Source organism: Sceloporus occidentalis, unplaced genomic scaffold (assembly GCF_023333645.1).
Source record: "Sceloporus occidentalis isolate IW3139 unplaced genomic scaffold, rSceOcc1.0.p SCAF_1, whole genome shotgun sequence".
Taxonomy (NCBI): Eukaryota; Metazoa; Chordata; class Lepidosauria; order Squamata; family Phrynosomatidae; genus Sceloporus; species Sceloporus occidentalis.
In genome coordinates this window covers 61,997,892-62,014,172 of record NW_028316981.1, presented here as the reverse complement: position 1 = coordinate 62,014,172, position 16,281 = coordinate 61,997,892, and the positions used below count along the sequence as shown (strand labels likewise).

Here is a 16,281-nt window from a genome sequence, read left to right as displayed (position 1 = left end):
ACAAAGGTACTGAACAGCTGTTTGGACTTTAGCACAGCTGGAAGAAATATCTGACCTCAAAGGTTCTTGACCAAATGAAGGAACAATAATACGTGGCTATATAGATGGCAAGAAAACACAACAAATGAAATAATTCATTATGTAAAAAGAAAGAATGCACCGTAGAAGTCATATGTTTTATGGCATGAATTCATGCATGGGGGAGGGGGAGGAGTACAAATGCAGAGCCTGGAATCATGAAAAGATAGTATTTATTTATTTTCCAGTAAGGTTATATGGGAAGCCCCAGAAATATTAAATGTTTTAGGATAGCTATTACACTTACTACTGAAGGCTGCTGGTAGGGTCCCAGTTGCTGAAGACCATGCGGCAAAGCTTGGTTTTCACTGAGAGGTGGGCTATAAACCCGTTGAATAGCAGGAGGTATTGCTTCAGGCATAGAGGAATAAATGACACTTTGCTGACTGCTCTGGGAATCTGAATACACTGTAGATCCCTGACCACTGTCAAATGTGCTATCAGCTGAAAAATAAAAAATAAAAAGTTACGGGTGCCATTTTTTTAAAAAAAAATCAAAGTTATGACTCTTAATTTAATAATTAAATAATGCATAATTAAACAATGCATTTAAGAAATAATGTATCTCATCCCCAATCTCAAAACAGTAGCACAGGTGTAGCAGCCATTTTGCAACACTGGAATAAAATGTTTGCAGTGCCTGTTGTGTCTGCAATTGGCATTATGTGGATTGTGTGACTGTACAGCAGCAGCCAGCAACTCCTCGTGCTGTAAAATGAATACATTATTTAGCTTGCAAAACAAGTCCTAAAGTTGTAATGTTAGCAATATGCTGGAAATAATTATCCTTTATCCAGAAAAATTTGCATCCAGAATCCAGAAGTATTAACACTGTGTTGTTGTTGTTATTGTTGTTGTTGTTGTTATCCTGCTCTTTTCCCAGAACTGGTACCCGGAACGGCTCACAATGTTAAAAGAACAATACAGTTAAAACATAGAAAAGTGATATATTAAAAAAGAATTAAATTTACTATATTTAAAATAGATAAAAGAATAAAAATACAGATAAAGGTAAAATTTTAAACACTTAAAATGAAACAACACCCTAAGCCAGTTCTTTAAGAGCATTCTATTTTAAAAAGTCTGCCTGCACACAAAGGTTTTAACCTGTCAGCAGAAGGCCAATAAGGAGGGGGGCATTCTGGCCTCCCTGGGCAAGGAGTTCCACAGTCCTGAGGCAGCCACAGAAAAGGCCCTCTCTCGTGTCCCTACCAACCATGCTTGTGATGAGGGTGGGACTGAGAGAAGGGCCTCTCCAGAGGATCTCAGGGCCTGGGCTGGATCATAGAGGGAGATGCAGTCTGCGAAATAGCTTGGACCCGAGTCAGGTTTTATACAGATTATATTTCTAGATATATAAAAAGACCCTTTGTTCTCTAAATGTCTACACACTGGATTAAATTTTTCAATTTTTGTGTTACTACTGCAAATTCCAAACAGCCAAATATACATGAATGAAACATATTAGTATGCTAAAATCAGATTGCTACTGATTTCAGTATTTGGGGAGCCAATATGTAAACTGTAGAAAGGATGTGTGGAGGACATTTCTCAGCACTCCATTTACATATTCCTTCTACAATTCAAATCAGTTATTCACCTACCTCTTATATTTTAAAAGAAATCACTGTAAATCTAGCTGAATTTAGAGGTTCCAGCAACCTTTATTAGTGTGACCCACACTGACACTGCTAGATCTATTTTATAAAACTCAATGCTTTGAATGAAATTGGGCATTTGTAAATCTGGCATCTTTCCTTTGCTCATGGGATAAAAAAAAAGAGAGAGAGAAGCCTACCAGGACCACTGGATTGTGGCTTGCATACAGACAGCATGAACTGATAGTTTACTTCTGGTTTTGAATAAATAAAAATGTTAGTGATGTTAAAGAGCAAGTGTATACAAAAACTGCATTAACTAAAGTAATTTGGATATACTCCCTTATGTGCAACAGCAGTATAGAAAGTTCTTTACTGTTGTTATTCTTATGTATCTTCAAGTCAGCTCTGATTTATGGCAACCCTTAGGATTTTCCTGGCAAGATTTATTCAGACGTGGTTTACCATTGTCTTCCTCTGAGGCTGAGAGAGTTTGCCCAAAGTCACCTAGTGGGTTTTCATGGCTGAACAGGGATTTGAACCTTGGTTTCACAAATTCCTAGCCCAACAGTAAAACCACTGCACCACACTGGGTCCTTTCCTGTTGTAAGTGTCTGTTATGATCTGAACAAATACACAATTTAACTTCAGTTATGCCTCCTGTACAGCAGAGTGGCAGACAATATATGGACAGTAAAGTGCGGCTTCTGGTTGCTCTGGGGATGTGTTGTTTAGACATTGCATGCCCCCAGAGCAGCCAGAAGCTGCATGGACAGCATGCCCGGCTGGGAAAAGCTGGCTGCAAAAGGAACAGATAGAGTCCACTCTTTGCTGGTGTCCCATACGGGACTGTGGCAGCAGCCTGGATCAGGGCCGGGGGCAGCCTCTGGCCACTCCTTCTGCCCCGTCTGCTTGAGGTCCATTATAGCTTCTAAAAGTGTTCACTGAAGTCCAGAAAAACCCTATAATATACTTGTGTGTACAGGTTTTTTTTTAGCCAAACCAAGAGTACTTTTATGATAGACAAAGTTTACATAAGAAGTCCAAAGGCTGTCTCACCCAGCATCTCACCAAGACTAACCAGATGCCTGAATAAGGACCATGAGTAGGACATGGGAGCAACAAACAGCACTCTTTTGCTATTTCTCTCCCATCAACTGGTATTTGGTCATGCAGTCTCCTGCCCTGGAGATAGCATGCAGCTATTGATAGCTCTATGCTGAATGGATTTCTTCAATCCACAGCTTTATAATTAGCATCTTCGTAAAAGTTATAGTTTTACTATGCTGTTAACTGCCTTCAAGTCTTAACTTGACTCATGGTGATCCTTTGAATGAGACATCTCCAAGACACCCTATTTTCTACCATTCTGCTCAGGTCCTGTAGGTTTAGACCCATGACCTCCCTGATTGCATCTATCCATCTGGCATGCAGGCTTCCTCTCTTTCTGCTTCCTTCCACCTTTCCTAGCTTTTTTGTCTTTTGAGTCATGCCTTCTCATAATGTGGCCAAAGTATGTCAGTCTCAGTTTTGTCATCTTGGCTTCCAGAGAGAATTCAGTCATATATCTTTACACTTTGGGATCTTGCCCAGTTCTTTCATAGCTTCCCCTCCCATTCCTAGTCTTCTGATTTCCATTCTGATCAATGTTTGGTCCAGGATAAGGGAAATCTATTTCAATTTCCTCATTATCTAGGTTGAATTTATGTAAATCCTCTCTAGTTATTATTTTTGTTTTCTTTATATTCAATAGTAAACCTCCCTTCACATTTTCTTCTTTAACTTTCCTTAGTAATTGTTCCAAGTCTGATGTTTTCCGCTAGTAGTATGGTGTCAACTGCATAGCTTAGATTATTGACGATCCTTCTTCCTGTCTTCACACTTCCTTCTTCTGAGTCCAAACTTGCTTGTCATATAATATTTTCTGCATACAAGTGGAACAAATAGGGTAACAGAATGTACCCTTGCCTGACTTCCTTTGACAATTGGGAACCATTCTGCTTTCCCATATTCTGTTCATACAGTGATCTCTTGTTCTAAGTGCAGATTTCTCATCAGGACTATCAAATGTATTGAGACTCCCAATTCTTTGAGAGCATTCTGTGGCTTTTCGTGAGCTATGCAGTCAAAGGTTTTGCACATACTACAAAGCACATACTGATTTACTTCTAGAATTTCTTGGTGCACTCCTTTATCCATCGTATGTTTGCTAAAGTATGTTAAAACGGAGTTGTAAATGCCTATGGTATTTTAAAGAATAAAGTCAGCCCTCCATTTCCATGGATTCTGCATCCATAGATTCAACCATCCACAGCTTGAAAGTATTTTTTTAATTCAAAAAGCAAGCCATGATATTAGTATTTTATATAAGAGAATCTATTTTATTATGCTGCTGTATCTAATGGGACTTGAGCATCCACAGATTATGGTATCCACAAAGGGTCCTGGAACCAAACCCCAGAGGATATCAAGGGCTTACTGTATTATATTCTTTTCAAATAAAGCATTTTTTTACAAAAGAAAACTTCCTTCACTTCCTAAGAAATAAATACTCTAATAGGAACCAAAAAGTCAGATTAATCACTGGATTTATACATACATTTGGGAAGTTAATTTCTTCCGACTTTAGGAGACTGAGTTCTGCATCACATAGGCTTGAATTTACTCTTCAGTTCTAAAAGTTTCTCAACATCCATTCAACCTTTTTTTCTGTGTGGTGGGGAGGCACTTCCAGCTTTGCCCATCTCTCTAGTTATAGCAAAACTCTAGGCATGTAATAATGCAGAGTTCTTTCTAATGCAGATAAATCTAATCTCATTATAGAAATTATTTGTAACCACAAAGGGAGGTGGAGGAAGAATGTAACTATACAAAGTTAAAGCAGCAGCTCGAAGCCAAGCTTCTATTTTTTAATGGCTCATCATGTTGTACAGAGATATTGAATTATTTATCTGTGTTTCTGCCCTCTTTGAATATCACAGGCAGCGTAAAGGAAATTATTTATAGGGCTTTTAGAAATGAAAGCACTATTCAAGCATCCAAAACAGCATATGATACTGATGTTATAAAGTACAACAATAAAATATTGGAAGTAGTGGATCAGACATCAATTTATTTTTAAACATACACTTATGTCTTGTAAGCAGTTAAAGTAAATTATCCGTATGCCTTAGTGAAGCAAAGAGCACTATTTGAGTTTTAAAGTATTTTAGTTAAAGGTGCATATAGCTGTTTCAGATATGGTTCTCAAGTCAATTTAAATAGGTTTTACAAAAACGGGAAGTTATAGTTAACTAATCCAGTGAAACCTATAACAGTAAGGCCTTGGTCAAAAACACTTTGGCTCATTAATACAGTAGCCCAAACCTGTACAGTTTGGTACCGAACCATTACAGTTTGGAGTTGGCACAGTTCTCTTAGGCTGGTTAGTGGTCTATTTCAGATGCTTTATTTATTTACAGCTCAGATGCTTTACTGAAGGGGTGGTAATTGGGTGGCCTTTCAGATATTGTTGAACTGTCAGCAGCATGGCCAATGGTGAAGAATGCTGTGAGTTGCAGTTCAACAACATCTGGAATTTCAGACAGTTCCTACTTCGGTCTATAGCTATGGTACGGGGGCAACTGAAATGTTTAGAGAAAAACTTCTTGCCTCTTTGTATGGCTTCCATGGTGGGGAGGGAGTCCATTCCAGTCAAAAACTGCTTAGGCCAAAATTAGCAGAAAAGAAGGTGTTTTTGCAGAATCAGGCAGAAACAGTAGGCTTTTGACTGGTTCCCAAGCATAAGGTTTATGTGCAGACCTGCACAGCTGAACATGGATTACTGTAGCTGCTGAAGTGGCAATACAAGTCATAATATGCACTTCTGTACGTTAGCAAATGTATTTAGCACCAAATAGTTTAATGTAGATGCTTGAGTAGTCAAGTTTTTTAAAAACTGATCTCTTCTTTATTTTGTTCACAAAATAAATAGGGTTTTGCACCAGATTACATAGTCCAATCTTATTTTCTTCTTCTTTTAGCTTAATTTACCTGCTGTACAGTCCACAATTGTGCTGGCAGAGCAATAGAGCTCACACAGTCCTCCACTGCACTTCAATTAATATATGTCCATTCTTCACTGTTAATGCATAAAGCACTTGGTCAATTAAACTTCAAATCTAATTCAACACAAAATTCCAATTCTGAGTGGAAAACCTCTTCCCTTCCCCTGCACCCTGAAGTCCACAAAAGCTACCTGAAAACCATCTCAGGGAACAGGTTTTGGGACCACATGCAGGAAATTGAAGTGGGAACAGAGGCTGTCTTGCTTGTCTTGCCAGTTGAAGTCTGCAAGCAGTTCTCTTACTGACAGCAAGCACACACAAATAGAAGACTTACATGCAAGTGAAGTAATGCTTGTGGGAAGAGTCTGTTGAGAAAGATGCTGGTCTGCTTCAGGCTCTTCTGGTTCTGACAAGATATGGTGACCAGTGTGAGAAAGGTAAGTAACCTGAACTGGTTGTGCTTGTGGGGCCTTTGCTTTTTCTAAACTCTCAGGATCCCGTTGATCCTCAGATTGCAACATGGGCCATATCCTCTCTCTTCTCCACTGTATTAATGCTACTCTGTCACGTATTGATTTTGCAACTATTTTAACATCATTTTCATGAAAAAATCCAGCATCAACCTGAAAGAAAGCCAGAACAAATTCTTAAACATGAATCCACATTAATACACAGGTTCAATCACTACATTAATTTCATAAGAGATTTAAGATACAATTGAAATAATGTGTTCCACTAATCTGTTCCCTTAAAAAAAAAACCAGAGAAATTTCAATAAATGTAACATTTGTCCAGGTAGTATAAATGTAATTTTACACCTGGAAGCATTTGAATGAGCAACATTATTCTATTTGAATATATGTAACCTAACAATTCTCATTTAAAGATCACTCGAGTTTCATATAAGATCAGTCATTAGTGGGATTTTTTTCCTCATCAACACGTAACAGATGGCTGAAAGGGAGGGGGCATTTCTAGGAATAATTAAAACCAGTACATACTGCATTCATATCTGGCAATCATACAATTCACATAAACCTGTGTATCTGCTTCATGAATAACTAAAGTGAGACATTTCCAAATTAAAATGCAGCTTGAGAAAACTACTTCTGAAGACAAAAGTCTGCAGTGGTTACCTGTGTGGCACATTTATCAACAAAAAGAAATAGAAAATTAATTAATTAATTAATTAATTAATTAAAATGTGCATTGAGAGATAAGCTCTATAGATACCAAAGGATGTTTAACTTGCACTATTTAACCATTTGTTTTATGCCAATTTGCATCTGAGGCTCCTGTATTTTGAAACATAATGTACATCTCAATAGATGGATCATGAAACAAGTGCTTCCTTGCTGTAATATACCATTTGGCAGCTGTTCCAAGTATGGCCTTACAAAACAGCAATATTACTATAATACTAAGCAATATTATTATACTAAATATTATTACTATAATACCAAGTAATACTTAGTTAGGAAATGGGTGAACATGGAATCTTATTTTTCAAAATTAATTTGTTACTTATTTTTTAGAAATTAATGTTAGTTATTTTTAATGAATACCTTGTTAATGTTACTCAAGAGTGGCATAATATTAGCATGTTCTTTTTTTAATTTTTTTTAGTAATTGTTTAAAACAGCCACGTTAATCTGTTTCAGCATAAAAAGAGAGTGGGAATAAGCCTTGCAACACTTTAAAACTAACAATTTATTTCAGCTTCCATAAATTATAGCTTACTTCTTCAGATTTGTTACCATTATGGGTCTTTAAGTTGACTCTTACTTATGCCAACCCTATCACAATGTTTTCTTGGCAAGATTTGTTCGGGTGTATCTGTGGGTGTTGTTTCTCTCAGGCTGAGAGCATGATGTGCCCAGGTTTATCTAGTGGGTTTCCATGATGGAGTGGGGATTTGAACTCTGGTCTCCTGGGGCCCTAGTCCAATACTCTAATAGCTATACCACAATATCTTCCATATTTCTCCAGAAGCTGAAATATTTTTATTTATTTTTAAAATTTAAAACATTATGCTTGAAATAGGGGGAACGTGCTGGATTTCCCCAAAAGCAATGTCTTAGAAGTAACAAGTGACAGTTAACTCCTTACATTCAACAAGTAATTATGTTTTGCTTGGCAATATTTACTCATGGGAGGTTTGTCATTGCGTTCCTCTGAGGATGAGGGAGTGTGATTTGCATATTCCATAGCTGAATGCAGCCTGGTCCAACACTCAAACCATTACACTGTTACTGTTTTTTCCCCAAAACAATAACATTATGCACCCTCTTTGAACCCAAAGCTAGGATGACTCATTATTTAAAGTGTGTTACTTTTAAGGTTTATGAGATTACAACATGTAAATGAGCACTGTTCTTAACTTATGTTTTAATACTATATTATTTTATTGTTATTTTTTTTAACTTTTGTAATTAATTTTTTTTAGTTTCATTTTTATGAATTATTGTAAGCCATGCTGAATCCCATTTTGGGAGAAAGGTGGAATATAAATCCCATAAATAAAAATAAATACAAGATCACATAAGTGACAATGTAAACATATCCATATGACACCATATCAAGAGATCACTTGGAAATGTTGTTTTTAATCTTAAATCACAGTCAGATTTAACTATTCTTTTCCACCCAAACAGAGAACAATCTGACCATTTCCACATTTATGGTAGGGTCCATGTTGTGAAATGATCCATCCCTGATCAATTTAAATATGTGAATTTAAGTAATTTGTTAGATCTCCTTCGGCAGGATCTGAAAGATCAAAACCAAAATGACTCAATTTGAAATATTTTGGGAATTCTAATTAAGCTTTTTAAAATATGTATACACTGATTTAAAATCTGGTGGATCAGCCTTCACTTGCAGCACAGAAAAATACAATAAAATCTACTCCAAATATTATAGTTACTACTCAGAACAGTAAAATACTTGTTAGCCAGCTGGTAGGGCCTTGGTTAAAGAAGTTAGCCTGTTTTCATAAAAGAAAGCTTGGTGGAAGAGATAGAAGGATACCCAAAACTTTTTGTCCAGTTCTGAGCACATACACAGAGCTCCTTTCATCCTACAGATGCCTCTCTATGACTAACAGACTGATCTGGAATTTGCTCCATACATTCTACTGGCAATTTCACCAAGATATGTGCTTAACACAGCAACACTGTGGTCAGTCCACTTGAGAACTCTTGATATACCAGTCAAATTAATTCCATTAATTTTCTATGTGTTGTAAAAAGCTTTTATGGGAGGAACCTATTATTGTTATTCACTTATGGTTTCAAATGCATTTGAACAAGGCCAGAATCGCTGAAATAATTAGGACTAGTCTAGGGTACACTATGGGGATTTAAACCAAACAACTCATCAAATGATTCCAGTGGCAATATACAGCAATAGGCAGTATATTTATGGTGAGGGCCTACATAGCTTTCAGTGTCATTTCTGTGGCCCACAGGCATCCTCCAACCATGTCACTGATATCTAGCAACAAAATACACTGCCAAATGTCAGCAGCAATATTGTTAAAAAGACTCAAACCCTTGCTTTGAAGGAGTTTTTTTTTTTTCTGGTTTGCTCTCCAAATTTGCAGCAAACTACGGGGCTGTACAGACAGCCCCAAAGGGGCGGGTCTGTGCCGCCCCTTTTCACACTGGATTGGGCTAGGGCAGCCTCACCGGCACCCTGTGGCCTCAATCCGGCATTTTTCCAGGCCACAGAGAAGTGGCAAAATGCTGTGGCCCAGAAAAGGGGTGTCCTTGGGGCTTCATGCCCACAGACACCCCGGCACTAAAGAGGAAAAAGGGGCGGCCCCTTTCTCCGCTGCATCGCTGGCGTAGCCGTTTGGTTTCCGCGCCAATGATGCACGTGCCCAAAAGGAGGGCCTACTGCTAAGGCGTGATAAGCACCCTCCAGTGGTGCAGCGATGTGTCCTGTGCAATGCGCCGTTTGGATGTGTCGCACAGGACACGTCATGAATGTGCACCCGTTGTGGGTGGGGCCACACAATCATCGTGGCGCCGACGCACACTAGGGTTTGGGAGCGTGTAGTTACTGCACACTCCCGAACTGTAATATCGGCGGCAGTATGTCATTTTGTACCCATGTATATTGGACTACAAAAGCATTTTTAAAACAAGAGTTTTCTACTGAGTGTTTTTTTTCCAATTTGCCACTGAAAGTTAGTACAGCAGTTTCTACATGGGGAAGGGAGAACTGGGCCCCACATTAATATAAGTTGCCATGCCCTGCATTCAGCAACATTATGCTAAGGCTCATGCAGATCCTAACACCAGATTTTTGACCATGATGCCATCCATGTTTTATAATATCATAGAAATGTCAGCAACATAATTTTTTGCTCTTTTACATAAGGGATTTTGAAGAAATATTTTGCGAGTCTGATCCAGCACTCAGTGCTTTTTGCTAGTTCTCTTCCCCAAGATTAGGCATGTTGAGAGCTATGTGGTACACTCTATAGGACATGGAAGATTTAGCACTATGCTTGCTTGGGAAAAGGTGAATACAAAAGTTTTTCTGCCTCTACCACCTGATTCACCATGTCTATTGTCTAGTTTTGTCTTATTACAGTTTTTGTGGCTTTGGGATCATGTGAACACAAAAGAAAAAAGTCTGGCCTTTTCTTAACTAGAACCACCTTTATTGCTCTCTTCTTTTGCCATTGTGATAACTATTATCCAAAACCCCAAAATCCCCAAGGGGCTAAGTGTGTGCTTGGCTGACATCCTGCACTGCAGTTACATCCCCAAACTCTCAACCTATCTGTTTTCTAATCAGAAACCCAGCTCCATGGCCAGAGAAGGACAAGGGACAGCCAAGCAGCCAGCTGGCCACAAGAAGAAAATGTCACTCCCTAGACCTCCAGAGGATCCCCCTGAAGGATGTCTCTCTTCCCGTGGACATTTGCAGGAACAGAGAAATCTGCTGTCCCCTGCTTGCTCCATACTTCCCTGGCCACTGAATAGATTGGGGGGGGGGGGGAGGAGCACCCAGCTAGAAAACAGAGGGGGGCAGGGGGGAGTTACAGCAGACATAGGTGCCTGAGTTTTTCATCTGCCATAGCCAAAAAAGAGTTCAATATGCAGAAGTAATTTTCAGTTATTACTACATATGACACTCACAAGATGTCAGCCCTTACTCTGAGACCTGCAAATTATAAAAGTTGTAGAAAACTCACGATACATATTCTTTTGAATAATTATCCACTGATAAATGAAAACTATCCCTGAAAATTTCATCCAATTCTGCCCAAATATTAAATATGAGATATCAGCAAGTGGTGATTGGTGACGATACCAAAATCCATAGATGTTCAAGTTCCATTATGTAAAATGGGGTCCCTTATATAAAATAGCAAAATCAAGGTTTGCTTTTGCAATTGTATTTTTAAAAATATTTTCAAACCATGGATGATTGAATCTGTGGGTGGAAACTCTGCAGATACAGAGGTACAACTGTAATAGTCAATGCCTCCCCCCCAAGGTCTGGATTACCAGATCAGTAATTCAACAGTATTAGTGTCAAACCTCAGAAAGCCATGTTCTCAATTTCTATCATTTCAAACCAAGAAATGAGTTTAGACATATCTCATGTTCCTGCAGGAAGTGATGCAACTGGTGCAGAATCTATTCTGGAAAACATCTTAATTTTAAAATTAACCTATCAATTTTAAAGAAACTGAATTTTAAAGTAGACAGATGGATAGACATATACCAAATACAGGTTTTCCAACTGCTATATCATTTATAGTTTTTTTTTTTAAATCTGTGCTAATTTTTTTTTAATGAAATTTACTTTACCAGATTAGTTCCTGGTGTCCTTTGAGATTTTATGTACTACTTATATACTTTTTTTTGTCAGGAGAAGTTTATTTTACCATTTCTTGTGCAACATCATCAGGAGTTTCCTTCTCCAGATCAAAAGTAAACTCAATGGCTCCATTATCTTTGGGTTTTCCTTTCAGTTTCTTAGGATCTTCTACCCAGAGTCTTAAGGCAATAGAGGATTTCCTACCATCATCTTCTTCTGCAAGTTCCACTCTTACCCCAGTATCTTCAGCAAAAAAAGCATGGCTTAGCAAATCTTTAATTTCGTACCTGAAGAAAAAACAAACCACAAAACCCTGTTTAAGAATCTGAAGGGATGTCATATTGAGGTTGAAGTAAGCTTGTTTTCTGCTGCTCCAGAGAATAGGACCTGGACCAATGGATGCAAGCAACAGTAAAAGAGATACCTCAACACTAGGAGGATCTTCCTGACAGTAAGAGCTGTTTGACAGTGGAACACACTCCCTCAGAATGTAGTGGAGTCTCCTTCTTTGGAGGTTTTTAAACAGAGGCTGGATGGCCATCTGTCAGGGATGCTTTGATTGTGTGCTCTTGCATAACAATAATAATAATAATAATAATAATAATAATAATAATAATAATAATATATTCCATTTAATCACTTGGAATCCAAGTGGATTACAACAATAAAAGAGAATACAGTTAAAATTCTAAAATCCCTATCCCTCCCCCCCAGTATAAAAACATAGTAATACTAAAAAGAGATTAAACCAGATAGATATTAAAACAGTAGTATAAAATCACAGTTAAAATCAATTGAAGATTTATTTTTTAAAAATGTATAGCGGGGACCAGATAGGGTGGAAAAAGGGATGGAGAAAATGGGAGAGAAGTGGAGGGGGAGGGAGGCAGGAAAATAGAAGTGGACCTAGTCTGGAAATGCTTGCCGAAAGAGATCCATCTTAATAGCCTTCTTAAAGGTTTCCAAGGTGGTGATCTGACGGATCTCATCTGGCAGGTCGCTCCAGAGTCTAGGAGCAACTGCTGAAAAGGAGCGCTGGGTCACTGCCGAAAGTCTAGTCCTCTTTGGTTGAAGCAGATTCTTCCCAGCATGGCAGGGGATTGGACTGGATGGCCCTTGTGGTCTCTTCCAGCTCTATGATTGAATGATTCTATGAACCTTTCTGGAAGTGTGAATCAGTTTGAAAAGAAGGTTCAAACTCCCTCCTTTGCTTTAAAGGTCAGTTTCTGTTTACTTTGGTGCAACCATTGCAATAACAAATCTGGTAGTGGTAGCATGTTATTCCTAGAGAATTCAGGGAGGAAAAATATATCCCAATTGCCCACTGATTGCTTGTATATCCCTCTTCTACATGATCTGATAGAAAAAAAAATACTGAGCTTGGTGTGATCATATTTATCACTCCTGACAGAAATCCCATGATGATCTCCATCAATGGTTTTAGATAGGTGTTAAATAACATGTGCATTAAAATAAAAATTTGCCAGACACTGTAACATAACGATCATGTTAAACATCAGAAATCTTCCAGTTCCACTTTCTGGACTGTATCCCTAGAAAGTAGTGAAACTAGTGTCAATCAATGCCCCCTCCACCAAATCCCTCTTCAGAAATCACTGGGAGATCTAGCAGAAACTTTGGCTTGTTCAGTTTTTAGTGAAAATTATCCAACAGAGTGATGAAATTAGTTTCTGTCTTCCAAATGGTGAGCAACAATATTGAAAATAATTCATTTAATATTTTTAAACCAGAAAAATGTATAAGAAAACCCTAAGCACTGCCTCAACTTACAATTTATGGTCCACAACTTCCACCGGTTCCTTCCAGCCAATCAATCAGTTTAAAACCAGTTTAATGGATTTGTTTTAAATTTAACAAAAATTTAAACAAACCTTTCTTCTTTATTTTTGCAAATGCACTCTCCAATTATCTCCTTAATTTCAGGGTCGGTAACTTTATCGAAACTTGCTGGTTTGACACCCTGCAAAGAAGAAAATCCTTAATTGAATAATCCTCATCTTATTCAAAATAGTTTTGAATGCAGTTTGATTTAATTACCAGTATGCTTGCTTAACAAAGGGAAGTTAATGAACAACTTTTTTTTTTTTAAAAAGTGGCTAATAGTCTAATCTATATATATTTTTAGTGTTCCATCAAAGTTTATTGTCATTTTGTGTTCCTTGGATAAATTTTCTCAGACTTGACTATTTAAAGAAAATAGTTTGATAAATGTAAAAATTCAGATACATTTTGTATACTTTATGTTTTTTACATTACAAGGCAATAAGAACTGCTTGCAAAACAGCAGTTCCTTGTGAATATATTTGTACTTATGCAATATGATTAATCAGAAGAATAGCTGGTGCCTTGTGTGTTGTCCCGGCAACTTCACTATCATATCTCTTTTTACTAGACAGATTGACTTTACCAAATGTCTAAATTTCTTCATAAACAGAGCATTCAATTCTACATCCAGATATTTGTAGCATTACATTTTCCACTGTGGACAGACTTAGAACATAGTTATTTGAAGCTTTGAAAGAATACTTTGTTCCATGCAGATTTAATCACTTTAATGAAAGAGATCCATTCTAGGCTATTTACAAAAGGCATTAACAAAGATCTGGCATAACTAAATGATGTTGAAAAAATGTACTCAAGAAAGCAAAAATTTTGTCATATAAAAGGAAAGTACTAACGATAATAGTTAGAATAGTACTGAAGTAAGCTTACTAAGGCAACATCTAAAAGTTGAGCAAGAGATCTCTCACTTGCACAGCAAGACTCGCCCATCCTCTTCTTTCCCCTCCACCCCCTATGAGCCCCTGAAATCTGCCCCAGATAATCCCCAACCCTTCAGACCAAATTGAGGACATACACAGGGGCTGGGAGGATCAATAAGGGTGGGATCTGATTCATATTTCATCCCAAATTTTAAAGCCCCTATCCAAGCTGTGGAGAAGGACTTGGTATCTTGGATAGTGTCTTCATAGTTTTGGACTAGAACCCAGAGTTGATTCATCACCCCACTCTCATTAGAACCATCAGCTTGTACAGCAGAACACACAAACACCCAAGAAAATAACCCTGTATCACACAGCATATAATGGCATATGCAGAAACATTTGCCCAAGTTAGTTGCTCCTGCCAGTCCATGTAACCTTCCCAAGAATGCCCCATAGTTGTTCTTGCTGTGTTCTAATTGGCTTGAGTGAACCAATCAACACAAAACTATGTTTTGGGGGGGGCATGAGGAATGATGCCTTTTGTGAAATCTAAGGAACATATTTAGAAGTCACACACACACACACATATCCTACATGTGTACACTGCCCATTAAAGGACACAGTGGGGGTTACATTGTTGCAAGCTCAATGGTCTGTGTTGTACCTAGCTGCTAAGAATGGAGAAACAGGCAACTTGACTCACTTCAGCAAATGCAATGATTTGTTGGGTGGGTTTGAGCATGGAAGAATGGAGGGAGTCCCACTGGAAAATTAACATTTAAATATGAAAATGTAAAACACTGATAATTTCAACAGCAAAGTGGCATTGGGGTATTCAAGCTTTCTCAATAATATCCTAAATGTATATAAGCTGAAAGAGTTAATAATAACAAGTAGACTGAAGAAGAAAATGCCTATATTAAAAAAACCTACTCACACAGGTTACTTTTCTGTAAATCTGAGCAGCATTCTGGCATTCTGAATAAGGATATTCTGAGGTAGCCATTTCCAACATACACATTCCAAAAGCATATACATCCACTGACTCATCATAGTGTTCTTCATACATTTCTGGAGCCATAAATTCTGGAGTACCTGCACACAAATAAAAAGAGTTTGGTTTACACAACTGATTTATATGTGCTTATCAATGCACATCAATTCTTTTGTTTCCATCTTCACAAAGATTTTAGAAGATGTTAAAATGACAAATCTGAATAAGGACAACTTGTGCAAGCATGCTCAGCATTTTAAGTTGAAGTTAAAGTAATTATAAATACTGAAATACTGTGTTGGTCGAAAGGTACCATTTGGCATACTGAAGAGATTTTACCATGCACAGAAGGGCTGTCTTACCTTTTACAGATTTGCTAGGGGGGAAAAGTGAAACCAAAGGAGATGATCACACCCGAGCTTACCGTGATTAAAATGCCAGTAAAACACACCAGAAATGTGAATGTGTGATAGTCAGTCGTGCTTCTGAAGTCTCACTGAAGCATCCCCTCTCCTCTCCCATCAGCAAAGCATTCACGGAGCAGCCATTTCTTCATAACAGAAGTTCCCATCATTTTCAGTAGTGGAAGTTCCCATTATTGAAGAAATGGCTGCTCCACGAATGCTCTGCTGACAGGAGAGGAGAGGAGAGGAGACTCTTCAGTGATGCTTTAGCAGCATAACCGGCTATCACACCTTCATGCTTCTGGTGCGTTTTACTGGTGTTTTAACCATGATAAGCCTCCCATGTGATAATCTCTACCTGCACTACTATAAACACAGAAGAAGCTAGAAGATTTTCATACCAACACTTTACCACTGGTAAAGCCACAGTAAAATATTTAGGAAGTGCACGTGTGTGAAAGCCTGACGTGCTTCCTAAACATCAGGGAATCATCCTTTCACCTCCAACATCCCTGAATCATTCAGGGAGCAGTCATTTCGCATGAACGCAAAGTTTTTGTTCATGGGAAATGACTGCTCCCCGTTTTACTGGCA

At 38.0% G+C, this 16,281-nt stretch overlaps 1 protein-coding gene across 8 annotated transcripts in view; it reads right to left on the bottom strand.

Annotated features, from left to right (window-relative positions):
• Positions 1–16,281, bottom strand: part of LOC149321477 (serine/threonine-protein kinase WNK2-like) — a 155,823-nt gene that overhangs the window by 85,050 nt on the left and 54,492 nt on the right. For all 8 annotated transcript variants that reach the window (XR_016281050.1, XM_089522956.1, XM_089522947.1 and 5 more), the window contains exons 5-9: positions 15,227–15,384; positions 13,456–13,544; positions 11,631–11,850; positions 6,057–6,345; positions 326–522 (exon numbers count right to left, since the gene is read on the bottom strand). Coding sequence is in view for 7 of the 8 variants with exons in the window: in XM_089522956.1 (XP_089379082.1) it covers positions 326–522; positions 6,057–6,345; positions 11,631–11,850; positions 13,456–13,544; positions 15,227–15,384 (953 nt within the window). In the remaining variant the exon portion in view is untranslated. The remainder of the gene's footprint in view (positions 1–325; positions 523–6,056; positions 6,346–11,630; positions 11,851–13,455; positions 13,545–15,226; positions 15,385–16,281) is intronic.